This window comes from Tetranychus urticae, unplaced genomic scaffold (assembly GCF_039701765.1).
Source record: "Tetranychus urticae isolate SD_2017Ah unplaced genomic scaffold, NJAU_TeUrti_SD_1.0 Scaffold_4, whole genome shotgun sequence".
NCBI classification, from domain to species: Eukaryota; Metazoa; Arthropoda; class Arachnida; order Trombidiformes; family Tetranychidae; genus Tetranychus; species Tetranychus urticae.
Genome location: NW_028315836.1, coordinates 201,016 through 224,262, shown reverse-complemented (window position 1 = coordinate 224,262; position 23,247 = coordinate 201,016). Strand labels below are relative to the sequence as shown.

The 23,247-nt window shown below is 31.7% G+C and overlaps 8 protein-coding genes across 12 annotated transcripts in view; 2 read left to right on the top strand and 6 right to left on the bottom strand.

The window, feature by feature from the left end:
* LOC107363135 (uncharacterized) overlaps positions 1-6,962 on the bottom strand; it is a 31,021-nt gene extending 24,059 nt beyond the window's left edge. Inside the window, exons 1-2 of one of the 2 annotated variants that reach the window (XM_089269948.1) lie at positions 6,865-6,962; positions 6,553-6,712 (exon numbers count right to left, since the gene is read on the bottom strand). The gene's annotated coding sequence lies outside the window, so the exon portion shown is untranslated. Of the gene's footprint in view, positions 1-6,552 lie in introns of both variants that reach the window. The other variant, XM_015930310.3, reaches the window with a different exon arrangement.
* LOC107363136 (microspherule protein Rcd5) lies at positions 6,904-8,725 on the top strand. The gene is made up of 2 exons (XM_025161051.2): positions 6,904-7,203; positions 7,277-8,725. Exons 1-2 carry the CDS (start codon positions 7,188-7,190, stop codon positions 8,629-8,631), a joined length of 1,371 nt encoding a protein of 456 aa, XP_025016819.2. The 5' UTR covers positions 6,904-7,187; the 3' UTR covers positions 8,632-8,725.
* LOC107363138 (breast cancer metastasis-suppressor 1-like protein) lies at positions 8,682-9,737 on the bottom strand. The gene is made up of 3 exons (XM_015930314.3): positions 9,539-9,737; positions 9,178-9,476; positions 8,682-9,096 (listed from the first exon to the last, which is right to left on the bottom strand). Exons 1-3 carry the CDS (start codon positions 9,651-9,653, stop codon positions 8,752-8,754), a joined length of 759 nt encoding a protein of 252 aa, XP_015785800.1. The 5' UTR covers positions 9,654-9,737; the 3' UTR covers positions 8,682-8,751.
* A 326-nt stretch (positions 9,738-10,063) lies between these two features.
* LOC149092901 (putative splicing factor YJU2B) lies at positions 10,064-11,672 on the bottom strand. Of its 2 annotated transcripts, XM_089269951.1 has the most exons (6): positions 11,600-11,672; positions 11,472-11,537; positions 11,270-11,406; positions 10,748-11,180; positions 10,529-10,667; positions 10,064-10,451 (listed from the first exon to the last, which is right to left on the bottom strand). In XM_089269951.1, exons 2-6 carry the CDS (start codon positions 11,472-11,474, stop codon positions 10,180-10,182), a joined length of 984 nt encoding a protein of 327 aa, XP_089126077.1. In that variant the 5' UTR covers positions 11,475-11,537; positions 11,600-11,672; the 3' UTR covers positions 10,064-10,179. The 2 variants fall into 2 exon arrangements, with proteins under 2 accessions (XP_089126077.1, XP_089126076.1); XM_089269950.1 differs by having other exon boundaries at positions 11,472-11,614.
* Positions 11,673-11,685: 13 nt separating this feature from the next.
* LOC107363255 (DNA replication complex GINS protein PSF2) lies at positions 11,686-12,552 on the top strand. The gene is made up of 2 exons (XM_089269955.1): positions 11,686-11,827; positions 11,978-12,552. Exon 2 carries the CDS (start codon positions 11,987-11,989, stop codon positions 12,512-12,514), a length of 528 nt encoding a protein of 175 aa, XP_089126081.1. The 5' UTR covers positions 11,686-11,827; positions 11,978-11,986; the 3' UTR covers positions 12,515-12,552.
* Positions 12,412-13,620, bottom strand: LOC107363253 (uncharacterized). The gene is made up of 4 exons (XM_015930450.3): positions 13,426-13,620; positions 12,943-13,358; positions 12,746-12,828; positions 12,412-12,683 (listed from the first exon to the last, which is right to left on the bottom strand). The coding sequence occupies exons 1-4, from the start codon at positions 13,565-13,567 to the stop codon at positions 12,527-12,529; spliced, it is 798 nt and encodes a 265-aa protein (XP_015785936.2). The 5' UTR covers positions 13,568-13,620; the 3' UTR covers positions 12,412-12,526.
* A 108-nt stretch (positions 13,621-13,728) lies between these two features.
* On the bottom strand, positions 13,729-14,562 carry LOC107363254 (mitochondrial ribosomal protein L20). Its single transcript, XM_015930451.3, has 2 exons — positions 14,200-14,562; positions 13,729-14,094 (listed from the first exon to the last, which is right to left on the bottom strand). Exons 1-2 carry the CDS (start codon positions 14,497-14,499, stop codon positions 13,918-13,920), a joined length of 477 nt encoding a protein of 158 aa, XP_015785937.1. The 5' UTR covers positions 14,500-14,562; the 3' UTR covers positions 13,729-13,917.
* Positions 14,563-14,790: 228 nt separating this feature from the next.
* LOC107363252 (putative 3-hydroxyacyl-CoA dehydrogenase B0272.3) lies at positions 14,791-16,791 on the bottom strand. Of its 3 annotated transcripts, XM_089269953.1 has the most exons (3): positions 16,605-16,789; positions 16,401-16,493; positions 14,791-15,848 (listed from the first exon to the last, which is right to left on the bottom strand). In XM_089269953.1, the coding sequence occupies exon 3, from the start codon at positions 15,783-15,785 to the stop codon at positions 14,925-14,927; it is 861 nt and encodes a 286-aa protein (XP_089126079.1). In that variant the 5' UTR covers positions 15,786-15,848; positions 16,401-16,493; positions 16,605-16,789; the 3' UTR covers positions 14,791-14,924. The 3 variants fall into 3 exon arrangements, with proteins under 3 accessions (XP_089126079.1, XP_015785934.1, XP_089126078.1); XM_015930448.3 differs by lacking the exon at positions 16,401-16,493 and having other exon boundaries at positions 16,605-16,791; XM_089269952.1 differs by having other exon boundaries at positions 14,791-16,493; positions 16,605-16,780.
* Between the last annotated feature and the right edge of the window lie 6,456 nt (positions 16,792-23,247).

Genomic DNA, 23,247 nt, shown 5'->3' with positions numbered 1-23,247 from the left:
TTTAATCATCTCCTTCAATTGTATTTTATGGAAAAGCCATTTAGAGTTATCATGTTTCTCTGTGAAATAACGATTCACATGAAAAGGTGATTATTATGAGATGAGGAAAAAACAAGCAAGAATAAGGACAAGTCAGGGCGGAAAAGATGAAGATGATAATGTAATGACAATGCTACTTGAGACGAGATAATCAAAATGAAAGGTTACTCAAATGGTAAAAGAGGAAAGGAAAAAAAGGCAAAGTTGAAAGGACAAAAGGGCAAAAAAGTAACATGAAAAAATGGATTGAAGGAGGAAAAGAAACAGATGAAGAGACAAAAAATGACGAGACAAAAAATGACAAGAAAAATGAGTTGATAAAAAGTGATGAAAAAAGATGATGATGGAGATGATCATGAAAGGCACTTTGGTTAAGGCATTGATTGTGAATGAGTTAAGATGTAACCAGAGAGGTAAAGTTATCATTATCATTTTGCCCATTCTTTGTCTTTCTAACCCAAAGACTGATATTTATCTTGTTTCAATCAATACTCTAGTACAATTGATGATGAAGCAAGCAAAGAAACGAGTTTAGCTTTGCAGGTTTTTGCCCTTTTCTTGTTTCCATGTTATCTGTCAAAACGGATCAACACAAGATTATCTTAATGAACATTTTGGATGGTGTATTTGTGTGGATAAGAGAAGAAACTTATCTAGCATTATTCAGAAATGAACATTGATTTGCAAATGAATGACAACAGGAAGAGAATCACAGAGTAAATGTAAAGTCTCCAAGGAGATGGAAGAGGGAATAAATGATAAGAACCTTTTGTCATGAATACCAAAGAATATTGAAGCAAATTCAACCCAAAAATTCCAAACATTTTTCTCTTTTCTTTGCTACTTTCAGCTTCCTGTTATTGCATGAAAATTATGAGCAACAAACCCAAGTATTGTTACAAAATTGCTGTGAACCAAAAAGTGAAAAATAGTTTTCACCAATTTTAATCGATACAAATTGTCATCATTTGCTTTTGCATTTCTGTTTGTTTTATAAGCCATTCATTTGTCATGATGATTGGAAGAGAAAATCATTTATTTGGAAAATCTGATTGCATAGAGTTTACTGATGTTCCAAAGATTACCTTGAATACTAATGGAGAGTGAAAAGTGAAAAGTTGAAGTTGACCAAAAATAAATCAATAGCCTGAGGTTAAGGGTGGGCCAATTGATTGCTCAAGGTCAATGTTAGTTTTCCCTGTTGGACCAGAAACAAAAAAATGATAACCGGAAACGAAATAGGAAAAGCAAGGAACCCAAAACTGGTATCAACATACCAAAGATGTTTATTTATTTCAAGAGAAACATCAACTCAAGATAATACTGAACCCAATGACTGATGAAGTTAATGTAACATTGAAAACGACTCAAAATATGTTTTCTGTTAATTGAATGGAAGGAAGAAACTGACCAAACTAATTGTCCACCGACATTCCAATAAACGAGTTTGATCCAATTTCTAATCGAGTTTGATGAATCTTGAACATAATTTATGGCTATTTAATGGGTGAAGCTTAACGAATCCAATTGTCATGGATGTTGATATATTAGTGATTGACTAGAAATGATTGAAATTACTATTTGGAACACACACAAACATTTCGAATGGTGAAGTTGTTTAATTTAATTAAAACCAGAAAAGGTAAATTTAAACAGGTTGAGTTAATTAACGAATGTAAAGGATTCTTGATTTGGTTAATCGTTTTCAAATAAATACAAGAAAATATATTGATTAGTCCAAGTTTGAAATCATTGAAAGTTGATGATTGGAAGTAAAAATTAAATTGCAATTGAGGCGCACCGCAAGTTTGAAGTTTAATTAAATTGTTGTTTCTATTTAGACTATCAAACTAGACCAAATGAACGGATAAATTGATTGTAAATTAAAGGCAATAGTGAACAATCAGGAGTGTCTTATGAAATAAACTCAATTTGGTCAACAAGAGGTTACAATTTATTTGATTTTTGTAGTTAAAGCAAAACATGAAACTTCATTAATTAATTAATTGTAAATCAATTGGTTGACAGATTTATGGCTTCATTAAAGATTAACAGTTGAGTGTAAAGCAGGAAAAAACTGGACTACAGAATCGGAATGTTTTTACCTTTTTTCAGGGCATTCCAATTGAACCCAATGAAAAAAAGAGCAACAATTTGAGTTTAAAGGCAAATGATGAAACTGTTTTGCAAATGCATAAAAGAGGTTAGTTAATTGAATGAGAAAAGAAGAGTTTACATGAAATGACAATGAGCCAGGTAAGGATGAATTTTGTGCTCAAATAAGCTGATAATGATGAAAATAAAGGCTGTTACAGAAGTAAAGCGACTAAGAGTTTAATCGGTTTTTCTCTTGATTGAGAATAATTTTAAACTATTTAAAGGATGAATCGGATTAACTAGACTCTAGGCTATCTGTTGATGTCAATTTTTTTCATTTTTGAGCCTAAACATGGCGAAAAAACGTGTTCAAAATGAGTGTTTTTATAAACAAGTGTGCCAATTTTACCTCAAAAATGAAAAAAATCGACAAGCAACAGTTCAACATTTCATTAATCAAGGGCCATCTAAGCAATCTTTATATCGAATGATTAAGCGATTCGATTCATCAGGCTCTGAGGAGTATTTTGCGATCTCAGGAAGACCAAGAAGTGCTCGGAATCCCGAGAAATTGCGAAAAATCGAAAAGGTGGTGGAAAAAAATCCAACAATTTCGTTGCGTTTGGGTGGAGAAAAGCTCAGAATTTCGTATGGTTCGTTTGCTAGAGGTAAGAAAGAGTTAGGATATAAGTCATATCGTCGAATCAAAGCTCCTAATTATAAAAAAGATCAACCCGATAGATGTAAGAAAGGTGCAAGAAAGATTTATGAACAAATGTTAGCTAATAAAATTCTAATTATTGATGATGAAACATATGTTTTTTCAGACCCAGAACAGATTCCAGGTAGAAAATTTTATTCAGCTAAATCAAGAAATTCAGTAGATGATAGCATTAGAATCGATCCGAAAACAAAATTTGCTCAAAAATATCTTGTATGGCAAGCTATGGATAGTTTAGGTAACGTTTCAGATCCTTACGTCACTACAGGGACAATTAATCATAAAGTTTATCTTGAGATAATTGATAAATACTTGATACCTTTCATCGAAAAGTATCATAGAATCGAGGATATTTTGTTCTGGCCTGATTTGGCGAGTTCACATTACCAGAAAGATGTGCTCAAGTTTTTAGAAAATAAAAAAATTTCGTTTGTTAAGAAGAAAGAAAACACCCCAAACTTGCCTCAAGCTCGACCTATCGAAAAATTCTGGGCTCTCTGTAAATCAGAATACTCTAAAAGACGTTCTGTACCTCGTCGACTCTGTGACTTCCGTAAAATTTGGAAAAATATCGCCGAAAAAGTTGCTAATAACTCCGGCAAGAACCTTATGAGTGGTCTCAAGTCAAAGTTACGTAAAGTTGCTCGAGAAGGGCCACTATCTATTGTTTAGTACCGATTTCAATGCCTTATTCATGTCCTTCAAGTGAAGCTTTAAATTATATCAATAAACCTTATAGTTCATGATTTACAGCGATTTGAATTCAGTCGCCTTACTTTTGTAACATCCTTTAGGAATGAAAATGTTGATTAAAATGTTGGATAAACATTGATGGGAAAGAAAAGTTAATAAACAAAAATAAATATGAAAAGCAGGGGAACAATGTAACTAAATTGTGAGTGTCCACCGAATAACGGATGTCTCAATGAACGTGAGAAGATGAAGATGAACAGTTTATTCATTGATGATAATCGCCATTTCAATCTTATTGTCCTGTCTTATTCGTGGAAAAACTGAGTTCACAATTAACCGCCAATGAATGAACAATTTTTCATGTTATTCTCTGATTGGTCCAAGAGAAAGATGTTTATTGTTGTCGTTTAATTATTCACTGATTAGTTCATTGATCCATCATTTGAATAACTGATGAAAAGGGTTGGGATCAAAATTATTTAATAACATGAACATCTTTTCCTGATTACTTGGAACATTAAGAGTAGCCAGAATCATCAGATAATTGTCGTTAATCATTCAATCACAACAATAGAATCTAAACTTTCACTTCTTTCCGAATATTGAAATTGAAAAAAATAGGTTGGACAGTTTATTGATAATTATTATTGTATTTATTACTATTATTACTGTTCACTATTAATGTTATCATTGTTTATTGAAATGTACCATGCAAAGGTAATAAGACTAATCAGTGAAAGCAGATCAAATCAGGTGAAACAAAAGGTTAACAGACAACTCAAATGAACCACAAAAATGAACAAAACAATGAATGATTGGTCGAGTTTTGATTGAAGGGAAAGGATGAAATTGAAAATCAATTGAAACAATTGATACGAAATGGATTATCGGATGAAACTGATACTTTGTTGTCCATTGATCCGTTTACAGAGACTTTTACTTTAACAATAAATAATGAATAGAGAAAAGAAATTCATTTTCATGCTTCCTCATATGGAAGTAAATATAATAACATGGAAATGATGGCAATGCAATTCAGTGAAACGCATTTATAACGGAATCCATAAAAACCATTTTACTACAACAATAATCTCAAGAAAACCAGAAAAACAAAGTTCTAACAAAAGTAAAGAATAAAGAAATGATCGTTTAACTTTTCATGATAATCGAATAATAATTTTTGCGAAAATTCAAATTCACCTTTTATACAAAAAACAGGGAATTTTAAACTAATTCATTCCATTTTCAGACATTTCTTTGGAATTTACAGTCAACTCTGAAGATACAGAAAATGAGACAATTTCTCGTTATTTTGATGCAAAAATCACATCAATTTTGATTTCAATGTCGATTGGAAAGAGTTGGTGAAAATTCGGGTTCTTAATTTGATTTGGTGATTGAAATTGGACTGAAAGTTATTTTACGTAGAAATAATTAGAAGCCTTCAATATCGAGATTGATGCTATTGTGATTGAGGTTAGTTAATTGGGTTGAGATGAAAGTAAATTGTGACAATTGAATCGATCAAATATTATCACAATAAAGTGGAGTTGACTCTGGATGGTCAATTGATACTCAACTGGCTACAAATTAAATTAACTGTCCATCAATGAGACCAAAGTGATGAGATTCACTTGAATCCATGGAAACATGAAAGTGTTCAAAGATTAGTTTAAATGTTTAATCAATTTATCACTATTATTAGATACTGAGATTAGCATAAGGTCAGTGCAAGAGGTTAGTCTTGAATCTGAAAGATTATCAGGTTTTCATTCAACTATGAAACTCACTGCATGTGCTTCCATTTAACTGACATCATGTTAATTCATTTGAACAAGTAAACATTATTTGAAACTTGTGGCAGCTTCGTGTCGATAAGGTTATCTAATTGGCTTGTGTAAACTGAACAGCTAATTTTAATTTCGTGATCAAACAGTTGATTATATTAACGATTCAATTTGTAACTTTTTATCATAAATTGTGAAGGAGATCAACTAAAAAGATTGATTTGCTTCTCAAGGAAAGAAGATGAAAAAAAAGGTAAAATTATGTTGATTGTTGATGAAAGTGATGAAGTTTAATGTTATCAGATTGACGAATGTCGATGAATGATGATCATGATGATTGAAAGAAGAAAGAAGATCCTTGAAGAGAGACAGGTAAAGGGTTTTTCCTCACTTTTTTCATCATTCGAAGGTCGACAATAATCGATATTGATAAATGACTAGAAAATGATTTAAATTTGAAGGAAACTCACATTGAAAATGAACTCAATTTGAGTTTCCATTCACATGGGATCAAGATTATTGAGTTATGAATTGAACTTGAGATTGAATGTGAATGAATGGTTGAATAGAGAAACAAATTGATCGATCATCTCAGTGTTGATTTGAATGAGTGAAACCTTTAGAAGTGAGGATTTACAGTTTAGTTGGTATTAACTGAGGATAAACAGGAAAGAAATGGATTACAAATGAACAAGTCAATGAACAAATTTGAATTGCTTATAATGATCAGACAATTGACTAACAATGGAATAGAGGAAAACATCTGAGACTTTTTGGTTCATGTTAATGTTGGAATAAACTGAGTGAGATATTGCAAGTTAATCCAGTTAATAGTTGCTCTCATATTTGATGAGCTTTTGCGTGAGTAAATGAATGAAGAAAGACAATGAGAATAACAATCGATGAAGAAACTAACATAGAAAGAGGTCAGAATCAGACGAAGAACGATTCTGGCTGTTTGAAAGTAATCATGAAGCAAACTCAGGTATGAAAATGGGTTTAATTTTGTTACTCAGGGTGTTGTCTGGATTGACTTCAGTTCTGTCCACTTTCCCAATGATTGGATTCATTGAAAGAAGAAGGTTGAAAAAGGAAAAGCAAATGTTCAATTGATCAAAATTATCATTGAAAGAGGCAATAAAATGCGAGATTGAGGCTCAAAAATAGCATCGTAATTAGTCAAAGGCTAAAGTAAATTCGAGCAACGATTCTTACCTCAACGTTGAGAAATAATGTGATGAGTCTGTTGATGACAAATGAAAGTGAAGACAAAATGATGCAGTTAACATAAGATGAATTTATTGTTGAATGGCGGCGAATGTCCAAGGATATCCAATAAAATGTGAAGTGGTTAACATTGAAATCTGAATACAGACTGAGAAAAGGTAAACATTATTTTCAGATGAAGTTTGTTGTGATTATTTGATTACAAATGAATGATGAAAAAAGATATTGAAACAGAGAGAAAAGGCGAAAGACTGAGAGAGCGGGAAAAGAGAGTTGACGGTTGGCCATTGAGAGACTCACGGTTCAGGTTAAAATGGTACTCATTGAAGCAGTAAGTCCGTTAATATTCAAAAGAGTCGATATAAAATGCAGGAGAAAAGAGGAAACCTTTTCTCGATCTTTTCATCAAAACTAAAAACTCTCTCTTTTATTTACCTTCTAAACTACTCTTTCTTGCTCTCTCTCACTCTTTTTCCTTCTTCTTCTTCTTCTTCTCTTCTCTTCTCTTCTCTGCTCTGCTCTGTCTCATTTCTCATTTCATATTTAGCGCTCGATATTTTACGACTGTTTGGCTTTTCACAAATGTCGCCATCTTGCGGAGTAAAAAAATTAAAACAAACAAAATGGCTTCTGTGAATGGTAAGTTAACAATGAAATTTATAGAAATTTTTGATAATCGATTAATACCTAATTTTTGTTTTATAATAAATAGATCTTAACGTATCCCAGACAAGAAGAAGCTCATCTCGTAATATTAAAAGAAAAAAATTTGATGATGAGTTGGTTGAAAGCAGTATATCGCATCCCAGACAAGGGAGATCTCGTACCTCATCAACTTCAATGGCCCCCGGAATAACTGGACAAGTTACTTGTGGTAAGGATGTTCCATTAACTCCTGGTTTACCGCTTTCTGGTGTTTTACATTCTCCTCTATCAGTGGCCATCCCCACACCAACAATATCAACCAGCGAAGCCCTGAATAAACGTCCAAAACCCGTGACAACATTCTCTAAAAGACGGCGCCATCGGCAAGCTCACAACAATGCTGTCAAGGACATCGGTCGATGGAAAGCACAAGATGATCTTGCCCTCATATTAGCTGTACAACAGACCAATAACTTGGAAGATGTTTATCGTGGTGTCAAATTTTCATGTAAATTTACCTTGAAAGAGATAGAAAATCGTTGGTATGCTCTTTTGTATGATCCAACCATTGCCAAGATTAGTGTTTCATCAATACGTCAATTACACACAGATGTAATTGCATTAACTCACAGAAAAACAATTTTCAGTCAACAAGAAGAAGACATTCTGAAAACAGTCCCATCCACATCTTTACCAACAGTTGAATTGTTTGAGGAGATGCTTTCCAAGAACACTGATGTGTTTCTTACTTTTCGCACCGCGAAGTGTTTGTTGAATCATTGGACCCTTCTAAAGCATCACCATCTCTTACCTGACCAGTCAATACAATATTTTTCCCGTCATCAGGACTTGATGAACTTCTCAGATGGTGAAGATTCAATTGAGAAAGATGTTGAAGCCTCTTTGGGCCTTCCCTGTAAACAAGATGATATTCTCCATTCGGAACATATCTTATCCGATCGAAAGAATAAAAGAGAAATTCGCCGATTAGAAAATGAAATACCTCGTTGGCAAGTGTTAGTAGATAGTATCACTGGTGTTGCGCCATCAGATTTCGACAATCATACTTTAGCAGTCTTGAGGGGTCGTCTTGTGCGTTATCTGATGAGATCACGAGAGATAACATTAGGAAGGTGTACAAAAGATAGTGAAGTTGATGTTAATCTTTCATTGGAAGGTCCAGCGGCAAAAATATCTCGTAAACAAGGATTAATTAAGTTGCAGCCAAATGGGGATTTTATGCTAGCCAATACGGGTAAAAGACCAATCTATGTTGATTCGAAACCCATTATCGGATCTCTGCATTGTGCAAAGTTGTTTAATAATTCGGTGGTTGAGATTGCTGGACTTAAATTTGTATTCTTAATTAACCAAGACTTGATAGCAGCAGTCCGCACCGAAGCTCTAAAAAGTCAAATGTAGATGAGTTTTGTACTGAATATGAAAAATAATTGACAGCAAAGTCAAATCAATTTACCAATAAAATAAAATGTTATTATTTTCTCAAAATGCAAAAGATGTATTTAACAATCGATATTGTGTTTATATGGGGGAAGAGAGCATGAGAGGGTCAGTGAGGTTAGCAGTTGAGCGACAAGCTTTTCTGATTTGAGTCCAATCATCAATAATCTCAGAATCTTTCAACATATAAACAATATAAGGACCAGAAACAGGAACGGGTTTTCTACGTCTATCAAGTAAATGTAATTGATCTCTACTCGGTCCAACTTCGTAATATGTGCTTCCATTATTGCCAATCCTTCTCTTCTTTTTCGGATTGTAAAGGGAATCACCCCAAAGGTCTACAGAATTACGATCTTCTTCCAGTCTTCGGATTCTTTCCTCTAATTCTCGACGTATCTGGTCTCGAGCTAAGTTTTTTTCACTCTGATAGATAATTTGAAATATATAAAGTTACATAGATTAATAATTTTTCCTCTTTCAAATATAAATTCAAATATAACAAACCTGGAAGTTTTGATCAACAGCTTGCTTTTCAGCTTCATATTGAATATTAACGTTTTTGAACTTGAATTCTTTAAGGATACCGGCTACTTTCATTCTAATTTCCATTTGGTGATGAAGATCGTCAACTGGTCCGAGATACTCTTGAGCATTACCAGCTTTGACCTCTTCAAGTTTTTTTTCAATCTGCTTTATCCTCTCCATATACAATTGTTCTTTGAGAGCAAGAAACTGTCTTTCCAAATCCAACATTTCATTGATATGTTCGGTTTTTAACACTTCACATTCTTCTTCATCCAATTCTGTAATGTTATTAGAAAAATAAAATAAAAAATCACAAACAAAACAATTAATGAAAACTTACCTGAGGTATCTTCATTGTCATAATCAGATCCAGCAAATTCAGAGTCGGTATCTTCATTGCTATAATGGGTGCCCTTGAAACTATCAGGGCTACCTTCGACCTCCATTCTAACCATTCTAGTCAAAATAGTAATAACATGGTAATCAAACTAAATTACAAAAAAATTCATAAATATACTCAGTATGACAGAGATTAAGGAGGTTGGGAGAACGAGAGTTTCCATAGCGAAAGGAAAACAAAGCTGTCAAATATCCAATGAAAGTTAAGCCAATCATACAGCAAACCTGGATTAACCGCGCTTTTCAAAATTACAGCAACATCAGCATTCAATCTAACTGTTTATGTAAAGAATGAAGTGGTGCATGGTAAAGTTTCAGATTTCCATTGGAAACTTTCATCTTTATCAGTTGTTTGATCTCCATTCCGATAAGATAATTGGTCAGAATAACACGCAAAACAAAGTTAAATTCATTGTTCTTATCAAAAATGTTTTGTTTAAAAGCTAAAATTTTAAAGCATTGAAAATCATTTCAAATTAACTTTATTTGTTTTATTAAATGAAAATATACAATATAGATACAAAAATGAATCCTGCAAAGCAATGAATTGTTCTGTCAATCTTTCTGTTAGATCCATCAAGATTAATCAGAATCACTTTGATCACTAGTGTAGGGAACAAGAGAACTTGGCGGTGTAGAATGAGATGAGCTTGTCGTTGGTTTGCAAAAAGAAATTCCTAATTTGTTTTTATCTAAACTTACAATTTCTTCTTCGGCCTTTTTTAATGCCAATGATTTAGCAATTTCAAGAAATTGTTTATTTAGTTTATTGCTCAGTTGTGGATCTTCATTTGGTTTGAATATTGGTTCATTAACGATTCTATCCCTAGTAGCTTGTTTCTTTTCCAAATAAGCTGAAAAAAAGAAAAGAAACATTAGGAAATATTCAAAAATATGAGAGACAACGATAAAATTAAAAATAATTGCTAACTTTCAGAAGGTTCCAATCTAATCAGGGATGAAAGCTTAGCGTCAAGGGGTGATTCCGGTAATAATTTTATTCCCAATGATAGTTTTTTTGTTAGTGCATCATCTGTTTCTTTATCTTTTTTATCTTTAGACCTCTGAACCTATAACGAGAACGAAAAATTAATATATAATATCAAGAAAATTAATTGAGCTGAACGATGCAATGAACTAAAAAACCTACTCTTAAACTCTTTCTTAAGAGTTGATTGGCTGAAAAATCATCTTTCCACCTTTCTTGCAAATCATGTAACTGTTCAATAACTGGTTCAAGTTTGGTTATTTTTTCTCGATCTTCAGTATCATGCTCAAGTTTAAACATGGCATCAGTGGCCAATTTTTTAATATCATTCTTGTCTTCTGTGACTATCTGCTCATTTTCACCTGGATCCCAGCGATTCTCTTGTCTACGAGCACCCGATAAAATAACATAGTCTAAATTGGCTGGATCTGTTTGCATCTCAAAATGACTATCACAAAGATGACATTTCATCCGAAACTTGTAGATAGGTGTCGAATAATACATTCCAGTTTTGCTTTTCTCAGCATTATATCTGACGCCCATTCCAACATGATTATTGCAACCTTCGCACCAAATGTTATACGGTAATTCAAATCTTATTAAGAGACATAAAGCAAAAAAGAAGAAGATCAGTATAATTGTACATCTCTATAAGAAGTTCAAATGAAAAAAACGGGAAATTACCTTATTATTAAGATTCCTTGATCTAGTTTTCGGGCTCTTTCTCGCAATGGATGACTGTTACGGTACTTATTGACACTTTTATGTTTAGCTGGATTGAAATCCGCTGGTACATATTTATTTGTTGCTTTTCTTTCAGCCTGAAAATAATAAAAGATACAACAGTTATACAAATTCATGCTTTTGAGATTTTTCGGTAACTTACCATGATTAAATGTAGTTTTCTAGATCACACCCGCTAAGATAGTATCACGCAAAATTAATCAATAAACTGTTTAAAGAACAAAACACCAACATAATAATTAAACATCAATAATATTGGATGGTTTTTACCTGCCAAACTGATTGTAATGTTGTTTTTTATTGAATCCAAACAGCTGTTATTTTGACGTGATATCAGCTTGGAGCATGGATTGAATTGAGCGCCAAGAGTAACCTTCTTCAATTGTTTTTGTTTTAAATACAATTTTAATCAACTTAATTTTGTTTTTCTTCTTTGTTTAAATAATCAAATATAGTTATTGTGATCAGCTCTATCGTTCTACAATCCAAGAAAAATCGGTAAGTCATTCATTATTAGAGAAAATTTTCTCTTCTTTCATGTTCTTTATTTTCTTTGTTCTGTTGATGTTTTATATGGGTTCCATATTTAAATAACAAATAACATTTCAATTTGATTTATAAATTTATTATTTTTTATTTCTCCTACAGCTTAAAGAAATGGACTTGTGTGAGTTTCTTGCCGAAGAAGAGCTCGTCGAAATTTACCCAAATTTTAAATTCAACAAGCAATTGAACCTTATATCTGGTGACTTTGGTCCGTTTGAGCCAGATGTACCTATCAAGGTCCCTGTTTGGCTAGCTTTAAATCTTCATCAACAACACAAATGTTCCCTTAAACTTCCCAATTGGATCAAAGAGTTGATTAATTTACAAGAACAACAAGAAACCAGCTTTCAATTACTTGAGATGCCCTCGGAATACTGGAGAGAAATAATAAAATTATTACAGCAACATATCACTTCCCTTCCTGATTGTGCCGATCTGATTGAACGCCGAGAAGCTATCTTAAAAAGTTCAGTTCATGCTCTTTTCAAACATGCTTACAACTCGGAAAATCTAATTATAAGTGATGTGACCCTTCATAATGTTACAAAAGCAGAGCTTTATTTAATCAAAGTCTTCGTTCAAAAAGCTTTTGCCCATCTACAAAAATTACGAACCAGTGCAGCTACTATAAAACGTTGATAGATAATTAAATTATTTGTTTTTTGAGTTTTTAAAAAGTTGGAGTGCTTTCATCCGTAAAAATATCATTCGTTGTCTGGCTCTTCGGAATGCTGCGACAATTTGTGAAATGTCATTCCATAAAGGATCATGAATATCATCTGATTCATCCAGTTTGGGATCGAATTGGCTAAAGAAAGGAAAAGAATTGTTGAAAATTTGAAATTTACACTAATCAGTAAATCTGTTTACCTGGATTGTACTATTATATTAACATTCAAGCTGATGGTCCCTTTTGATTCAGTGTAGATCAATCCAAGTGGTTCATAATGGTTCTTTAGGGATAAATTAAACGTTATAATCAAGCTCATACAAAAATACATGTATTTTGCAATTAAAGGTTACTAAAAGGTTAGTTCAAACATAATGCAAGGGATTAAATTTCTTACTTCTTCTAATTCATCCAAATCGAAAGAATAATTGAGAAAGTATTCCATCAATTTGTCAGAAATTCTATTAGAATGCGGGCGAAACATTTTGATTTCTCTAGAAAATTTTCCAGGTCGAAAAGGAAACTTTAAAATACCAAAGGCTTCCGTTGATGATCGACCCAAACTGTGATTATTCACTACACGAAAATAAAGCGTGAAGCCATTACTGATTTCTGACTCGTTTGATTTCGTATTACATTCTGCTATAATAAATTGAAATGGAGCTCCAACTGAGGTAGTAGAAGTCGAACTGTAGCATCTATGCGTTAATCCACAAAGTGATCTATCATCACCATCATAAGGAAACCATCCACGGGAAGGTTCTAACCAAAATTCAATGTGCACATTTTTATTCGCGAAATTGGTTAATTTAGCTGAAAATGAACAAAAATAAACCAATTAGAGCAAATTTAGAGTGAATATTTTAAAAAATAAACTTACCTATTTCACCGAAAATAACTATTTGACTGGTCGCAGAGGAAAGCCGATGTGAGCTAGATTTGTTAACAGTTGATTCTTCACTAATTAGATTACTTAGGTTTTCATTAACCTTAAGAAGTCTTTCATTGTCTATTAAAACCATACTATTTAGATTTTTTTATTAAGCATCTCCACTGGTTCGATTGAATACTTTTTTGTTATTCTTGCATCGGTCACCTTAGCAACTAAAATTCCAAAGATCAAAATAAAGTTACTCTCCAAACAAAACCGTTGAAGAGATAAGGACAAAATAAACTCGGAAAATTATTCTTAATGTCTTTAAATTAAAGGTATTAAATTGCTTGAGGCGAAACATTACAGTGGCAATTTGAAATTGAGAGTGATTCAATAAACTCTACTATCTACATTATTGTATAAACAAAATTCAAAATTATTTCACAACAGCAGTGATTAAGAAGCAGTTATAACCATTCGAGAAAATATTGAAATATTTTATGATTGATTCAACATTTCTCTTGAAATCACCGAAACAGGCTTGGGTCTATCCATCATAGGATCTACAGGATTGGCATGGTGAAACTCTTTAGCCAATTCGATGAGAGATTTAAATGTACGAGGTTCCCAAATCGCTAAATTTGCCAAAGTTTTTCTGTCTAGTTCTATGTCCATCTGCAAAAACAGGTAAAAATTATGTTGTGGTAAATAAAAAGTGATTACACGAAGAACTGATATGACTGAATTGTACTATGCAGTTTACTTCATATCAATAATTACCTGAGGTAAAGCAGTGATGAATAAATGGAAAGGATAATCATGTTCACGACAAGCAGCAAGAACTCTTTGTGATGTTAAATCTCTGAATTGAATCTTTTTCTCTCCACGATCACGATTTTCGTATTCAATTCTTTTCGTCCATTTATTTCGAGCATTCTTGTAGGTGTTACGATTTCTTCCATAGAACCCACCAGTCATTCGGAATAAATTATATTTTTTGAAATATCTACCTCCATTACCAACCTCCAAGTTGAACCAAGGAGGAGTATATTTGCACAGAATTCTAGTTAGCTGAACCATAATGAATAATATAAAAGATCAAAAATTATCACAATTAGTTAAAGTGTTAAAACTGCATTTGAAAACATGTGTTTGAGAGGTTGCCAATGGTAACTTATAAAGCGCGTCTTTTTAAACATTGATCACCCGATAACTCAAATGTTATTAGAATGAGAATTTCTGATATTTTGTATCTTAATCGTTTTCTATTCTGATACTTTTCTAATCATTTATGATTTCAGTTGTCCATGCAGAGCTGTACATCAAATATGAAAAAAGCTAAATATTTTTGTGACAACAAGATAGAAAACGTTGTCGCTTCGTAATTATTGATATTTATTTATTTCTCATTAAGATTCTTATTTCACTAGAAAAAGTGCAATTTAATGGAATATTGATGCGAAAAAATATTTTTTAAGATTAATTACATCAACAGAATTACAAATCTATTTGTATTCGTAGAAACCTTTACCAGATTTTTTTCCGAAGTGACCAGAATCAACTAATTCTTTTATTATTTTTGACGGCTTGATGAGGCTAGGATCTCGTTTCATCCAAACTGCATTAATTAATTGCACAGTATCCAATCCAACATAATCCATTAATTCAAAGGGTCCCATAGGGTAACCAGCACCCAATTTCATGGCAGTATCAATATCACGAACTGTAGCATCTCCTCTCTCAAGCATTTGAATAGCTTCAGACATATATGGCAAAAGTAGACGATTTACAATGAATCCTGGCGTATCTTTACATTTCACAGATACTTTACCAATTGATTTAACATAATCAACAAGAGAATCATAAGTATCATCGGACGTGTTATCTAGCTTGACTACTTCAACAAGCTTCATCAAAGGAACTGGATTGAAGAAATGGAGACCAGCATAACGTGAATGGTTAGTAACATGGATACCAATATCCTTGCAAGGCAATGATGAAGTGTTTGTAGCTAAAATGACATTTGGACAATCCTTGAATTGTTCACTTAGATTTTTGAACAAATTTTGCTTGACATCCAATACTTCCGTGATAGCTTCAATAACCAAAAGATTATCAGTTGACTTTGGCTGGATATTTGTTGAAAATGTTATCCGTCCCATAATTTCATCGACATTTATGGATGAATTTTTAGACTTCATCTTTTCCAAATTAGATTTGATCCTAGCAGCAGCTTTATCAAGAGCACCTTGGTTGACATCTTGAATAACGATTGAATTGAAATGAGGTCCACTTTGAGCTGAGGCTTGAGCAATTCCTGATCCCATTAGGCCACTTCCAATAATCAACATATTTTCAACCTTCATGGCATCCAGTTGTTTGCTTGTACAAATTGATCTACCAAAATAGAGATTGGTTCCATAACCAATCTTTGATGATGATAACAGGGCACGAAACATGGTGGATAAAATCAATACAAATGAGCGAGTTAGTTATAACTTATAACAAGTAATTTGATTTATTTAAGATGAAATCGAAAATAAAACATAAAAAATTCTTCGTTTATCTCGTCGCTATGAAAACAAGTGCATTAAGACTTGAGTTAAGCTGTACTTGCCCTGTCAAGGCTGGAAAACTCATTTCATATCTAATACAATCAAACCTTATCATTTCAATTATGTAATAAAATCTCATTTGTAATAACACTGATCTTAATTATGAACTAATTATTCTTCGGATATCATAATATGTTTCTCTTTCTTGATTAAATCGATCGGTTGTGACTATTTTGTTTCTATCATTTTCCACCAATTAATTAGTTGACCAGATTGGAGATAAATTCCTATTGATATCAAATATCACCAATGATTTATTTGAACTCTCTTTGCCTCTCATTTAATCCAATGTACCAGGATAAAATCAAGATGAGTGACTGGCAGTCAATAGATTGTGAATCTTTTATAAATAATTCAGATATTTACATGAAACAAAATCTACAAATCTTGATATTTTTTCCACCAACATAGACCATCATGCTCTCAAACGGCATCTAATCAACTTAGTAATCAACGACACTAAAAAAGGATGACAATCAAGTTAATAAATCAGTGTCAAGCTGAGGTAAACAAACAAAGTTGAATGAAAAGGCACCAAAGACAAACCGGTTACCATTTTAAAAGACTTACCTCAGCTAATCCAGTCTCCAGTTAACCAGTAGTCATTTTTTTTCATCTCATCCATTCTAACGGATTAAGGATACAGTGAAGAAACCACCAATCACATTATCTAGATGCTGATTATATTAGCTGACCAATGAAACAGATTAAAGATGAGGCACAAAAAGAGGCATAAACTTGAAAAAAAGCGAGGTTTATAGTAACAACTGTAAACACAAGGAAAAGCAAAAGAGAGGGAAATTCAATTTGACAGACAAGGATGAATTTTGTTGACATTAGAAGCATTTTAATTCAATAATAAAATCCATTTGATCCAGTTGATCAATGTTAATAAAGAAAACCAATTGTAACCCTATTTAATTGGACATTGTTAATAACAATTTCAAGCAAAACTCGATGCATCAGCATAGTTGGTCAATTATGTTTTATGTGAATGTTTTTCAAAAACAACTTCCATCCGATGGCTGCATCTTTATATTAACCTGATTAACTTAATTAATTGTTATCACCATCACCACTACAATAACAAAAACAACACTGATTATCAGGGTGATGATAGTAATAATCTTGACCAGGAATACCAGTTTAACCTTAAGGCTACAGGTTAATATACAATTACATTAGCCAAAGTATCAGGCTAAATCAGCAGAAAAGTTGAACATAATTATCAAGGATCAACCGAAACAATAATCATATCCAATTAACTGTATCAAAACCTCTTGACCAACCTAATAATGCTTTTAATTAACATGAACCAAGAAACTCTCTGATTATAACCATTAATATAATAGAAAAATTTGCCAACTGAAACAAGAATTTACTTTGATTGAATTAATTTCTTTAACATGATTGTAATGGTTAACCAAAAATGTAACTCTTCACCTCAATAGTCAAGTCCATGTTTGTAATGTTTCTGCTACCATGAAGAACTAAATTCAAATCTAAGGTTGATTACACGATGAATATTGGCTATCAGATTAAACTCAGACTTATTAATTAACTGACAAATAGACAACAGTTAAGATTGAGTTTGAAATGAGATCAATCCATCATTCGATTCGAATCATTCAGATGATCAAGATTTTGATCAACAAGACAAATTTGCCATTGAAGAGGCTAAACCTCAAGTTGTTAGTAAAAAGTCTCAATACAATCAAAACAAATACAATTTGCATTGACGGAATAATAAAAAACTTAAAAGCACAAATTGTATTCAATTTAATGGTGAATAATCAAATAACAATAAAGGTTTTATACTTTTGACACTAAAGCATCAACATTAAGAAAATGAAATCATCTTTTATCACCTTTTTGAGTAACCAAAATTGAATTTGAATAAAAGGAGTAAAATCAAGTCAAGGTTAACTGCCCACTGGTCAAGGTGTGGCTACTTCAACTTGAAAGTTAAAAAATAACCTTTTCTTAAAAAAAGGACTAAACCTTTTTTCGCCTCAACAACACAATTGTCATTTCAATGTCCTTTTCATATGTTAAACATGTCCATGTTATTTGACCTTACATTCAAATCTATTATTATTATCATATTATTATGTTATAATATTGTCATTGTTATCAATATATTCACAGAATCTTGGGAAAAGTTGAAAAAAGGTAAAACTTTTGAATAACGAGCAACAACTATCAATAGTTGACCTTATTTCCAATGAAAACTCAACTCTTTCAACTCTGACCTTAACATCTTTGCGTAGGTTGGATAATAAATGTCCGTTTTAAATGAATTCAACAAATTTCTCAACAAATAAAATCCATTTCACCGCAGATGAACATAAATTGGAGTGAAGCAAAACAGCAATAAAGCAATCAACGTTTCTCATCCATAAATGTCTCAATCTAAATCAGTGTTGGCTCTGATCCATCCAAGCCTTCTGAACTTTATCTAAAGCTGCATTCAATCAAACCTTTTAATTCAATTCTTATCAGCTTTTTAAGAAGTTCAATTATGGGTTTAGAAGAGTATCAGAGAAGAAGCTCTTGCAAGGGCGTTTGGCATTTGCTGAACTGAGCATAAACACCATAATGATATTGAAATTAACTGGTCAAGACTGAGAAGAGCTGTGAATAGCTGAATTGAAGCAGAATGAAGAAATAGGAAAATGAACTTTTCAAGATGCTATTGTTTGGTTATAACTCATTTGATCATTTTATGCAATCTGTTAACGATGTAAATGAACTGATTGTTGTTCTTTCAAGTGAAGCTTAAAATAAACGTTTTAAATCAATTAACTTTTAAATATTTGATTCTCTCAACCAATCGAATTAAATTCGAAGATAAAATGGAAAGGTAAACAGCATCACCTTTTACCATAATTGAAATTGTTTCTATTCCTTATCGCTTCAATTGACTTTCAATTTGTCTACCTGAATCAACATGAATATGCAACAACTTGAAACATTTTGAAACTTACATATCATTTACCTTTCACCTTTCAATATCATTTTAAAACCATTGACCTAAATTGAAAGGCAAATCTCGAACCAGAAAAACGAGAAATTGCCTTAAAAATGAGAATATAAAAAAAAGAATAAAAAAGGAAACATTTATTTTATTCGTTTCATTTCATCTGAATAATAACATGATAAAAGAGAGTAAAAACTCGAAAGGTTTGATTCGATATCGAAGCTAAAACATTAAACTGATTGAAGTGAGCAAAGTTGAAACACAAACCAGGAATGATTCAATAAACAGACAAACAACTTTGAATTAAAATCTTAATTCAGTTTAAATTAATTACAGTGAAATAGTCCAAGAATAACCATAAATTAAAGCCCAATTGCAAGTCTAATTGTTACCAAAATGGGTAAAGAGATTGAAATGGAACTGGAATAAACACACAAAAAAGGAGTTTCCTTCGGATTCATATTATTATGATTAACAACGGAACCCGCAATTTACCATTAAATGGATTGGTTTACCTTGTAATTACAATTCGGGTTGAATTAATGATACAATGACAATAAGTTTGTTCAAAGTGATGAACACCTTTAACATGGACTTTTAAACCTGGTTCATTGACAATTGCGGAGGAATCGTTGATTGTAATTACATCATTATCATTCCCATAATTGTCAATTGTTTTCCTTTTTTTTCATTCATTTTCAATATTTTTAGCTCAATGTTTCATTTCAATTGTAATTAGTTAATCAATTTTACTCTCTTGATAATGAAAACATTAACTACAGTTGAATTGAAAGTTATCTTCTTTGTTATTAACGCCATTAACATTTACCATTTTCATTCTGCTTCAATTAATTCCAACATTTAATTGTCATTTTCCGACTCATTATTATTAAAGGTAGTTTTAACCTAAATTGATAAAAAATGACAAGAAAAAAACTGTAAAAGCTAATAAATCTTGATTAACTTTCAGAAGTTTTTTTGGACACATTCAAATGCTCTTCTTCACTTGCCTTTTGTGTAAAAGTGATTTCAACAAATTTACTCTGCTTCTGGTTCATCGTAATTTAATTGAGACAATTATTCAAATTTGATTGATAAGCTTACCTCATAGTGTTAGTCTTGAGTCTCGAGGTAAATCAAATAGCATGATGAGCATGATGACCACCAACAGATTTCAAGATATTTCACTCGCTTAGCGCTTCACTCACAACCTTTAAGGCTGTTAAGCTACTATTTGATTAACAAATTGTCAACTGTTTCAATAAGTCAGAATTAATTAAATTTCTCATTGTGTGGTTTACGTTGAGATGCAGTTTCATTACACTTATTCATTGCTTGAAATGACAGAATTTCAAACAAAATTTTACACAAAAATATTGCCTTAGAAGCAATTCAAGTTGGACATAAATTTAGTCTTGAAATTGAGGTTCATCTTCAGTTACAAGCGATTTTCATGTTGTCGAAATTTTCTTTTTTCGATCGATTTGTGCATTTTTTCTATTAGTTTTGCTATTTGAGGAAAGCTTGAAGCTCATCAAGATTTAATTTGATTTTGGATTTGATTTCTACTGAGTTCAATCAAGCAAATTGATTCATCTGTTTTGTTTCATACCAAGTGAATTTTCCTTTATTAAGAAATGAAGTTAATTGTAAATTTGAGAAGAGAACCTGAAAAGAGAAGCAAATTTACATAATTAAATGTCTAATGAGGCAATTGGACTGATTGCTGTGAAAGTGAAATTATAGCAATCATTAGATAATCTTGAAATTGTGAAAACACTAATTATAATGAAGTGAAAAGTGAACAATTGAATTAATGTTTCACCAACAAATACAATGATTTGAATTGCAACCTTTCCATCTGATTATTTCCTTTCTTGAAGATTAATTTTCAAATAATAAGATGATTAATTTTAAGTAAAACCCTGAAATTAATAACCACTCCTTAATCATTAAGTATTCAATCTAATTTGATGTAAGTTTATTAAATAACAATAAAATTACAGAGAAAATGATTCATTAAATGAACGCCTTTCAACCTTATTCAATAACTAATGATAGCGACAATAATAACTGATGAACATAATCATGGATAACATGGAAAAGTACAACAATCGATAAAATGAGATTAAACTGAGAAAATGATAAGAAAAGAACGAAAACATTCAGATAATTGATACTCGAAATGAAACATGAATTTCATTGATTGAACTTGATTAATTTCCCATAATTTTAGATTCAATGGCAAGTTAAACTTGACTTGATTTCCATCGCAATCGAGTGAAAATATTGACCAAAAATCTCATTATTTGACTAGAAAATGTAACAATTTAGAAATGCTTTTTTATCATTTAAATTATTATTATTATTGTTATGCATTTTGATGATAAACTTGAATAAGTTGTCAAAGTGAATGGATAACAAAGTAAGCATTGAATGACATTTGTTGAGGTAAAATGTCAATTGTATGGTTACGTTTGTAGCTTAATCTTAATCAAACATTAAATCTTTTCAACGGCAACAGATATCAATATGAATAATTTGAAAGTTTCTCATAAAATACATGTTTCTGTCTATCATTATTTACTGTAACACATAACATTATCTCATGTATTTTGTGATTTTGAATTAGTATTGATTGTCTGATGATTACAATGATGTTTTCAGTTGAAAGTCTGTCGCCATTTCAGATGTTTTTTTGTGTTACCGATAAGTAAGGTTTAACAAAAACATGAAATTGGAAGTGAATATGCAAAAGGCTTTGATATCAATTGATATAAATGTAGAGCTCAGTCTGGTTTGATTGATATAAATGCAATATAACATTTCATCGATGATAACATTGAAAGATGCCAACAGTAATAATAATATTTGTTTTCTGAGTCTTTTTTGGTCGCTGTTATTGAAGTCAAGTAACCAGGAAAGATGATGAAAGGTGATGTTGAGAGATGAGTTGGATGTTAATCCAAATTAACGGCAGTTACATGTTACCTGAATGATCAATAAAGTACATGTTACTTCCATTAGAAGATATCTTGAACTCAGAGCTAAGTCAACTTTCAAGTCGCTTCCAAATCTGCAAAAAAACTGAACTCGATTTATTAACACATTTGATTGTCCAACAAATGCATTGAAAGTTCATTAGACAAAAATTTATCAGCCAAGAATCAAAATGGTTAAGGATTGTAATTGAAATGATAGATTCGCTCGTATTGCGGGAGAAAATATGAAAGATCAGAAATCTGAAGTGTTTAATTCGAACTTCTTTTCACTATTCGAGTTTGAGGCAGAAACAGCGCTTTTATAGTTCACTAATCATGCTGCTATTGTAAATAATACTCCAATATGAAATGGCTTCTTGGAATAAATTGAAAAGAGAAAATAATTTTCAAGATAATTCTTTAGAGATTTTATTTTATCAGCAGTTCATGAAGAAATGAAGGTGAAAATAATTGACTTTTCGAGTTCAATAAAGACAAGGGAATGAAATATATTTGAACTAATATTCTATCTTTAGCTTCTTTTGAAACAAAATTAGTTTACAAAGAACAATGTGAAAGTGAAATGAAGAAAGTTAAGGTTAATTGGAAGCCACCAGTTGAACTCACAGCGATTTAAGTAAATAAACTTATTAGGAATGCAAAGTTTACGAGTCTAATTATGGTCGAGAAATGACAGTTAATTGAACGAATGTTTCCAACCGAACATTAGACTGCGATTGAGAAGCAATGATAAGTTGAAGAGCAATCAGGAAAACCAAGAAATGGATTGTCAAAGAGTAAAGTGAAGTCGATGAATAAAATCAGGGAATGAAGTTTTCAGGACTCGTTAGATGGCGATACTCTTTCATTTGAGTGATTTTATTTTTTGATTAAACAAATAAAACAAAAATGATACTTTGATTAACAATTAATATTGTAACAATCAAAAGGGAAACAATGAACAATTACAATGAAAGATTGAATAGGAAACACACCCGAAACTTTGCTTCACAAACGTATAAATCAAATATTGAAGGTAATTTTAAAGTGAAAAGTCAATTTTAAAAGGATTCAGGTTCCACCCGAAGTTGATCCTTAATTATAATTGTTTATCAACATGGTTTAGTTGATCACAAAAGGTAAAGAAACATGAGGAACCCTAAAATTAAATTAAGACAATTTGGGCGGACCATAGTTCCGTTTACTCAAACCCAGTGTTTGCTTTGACTCAAGAAAACTGAAACTCTAACAA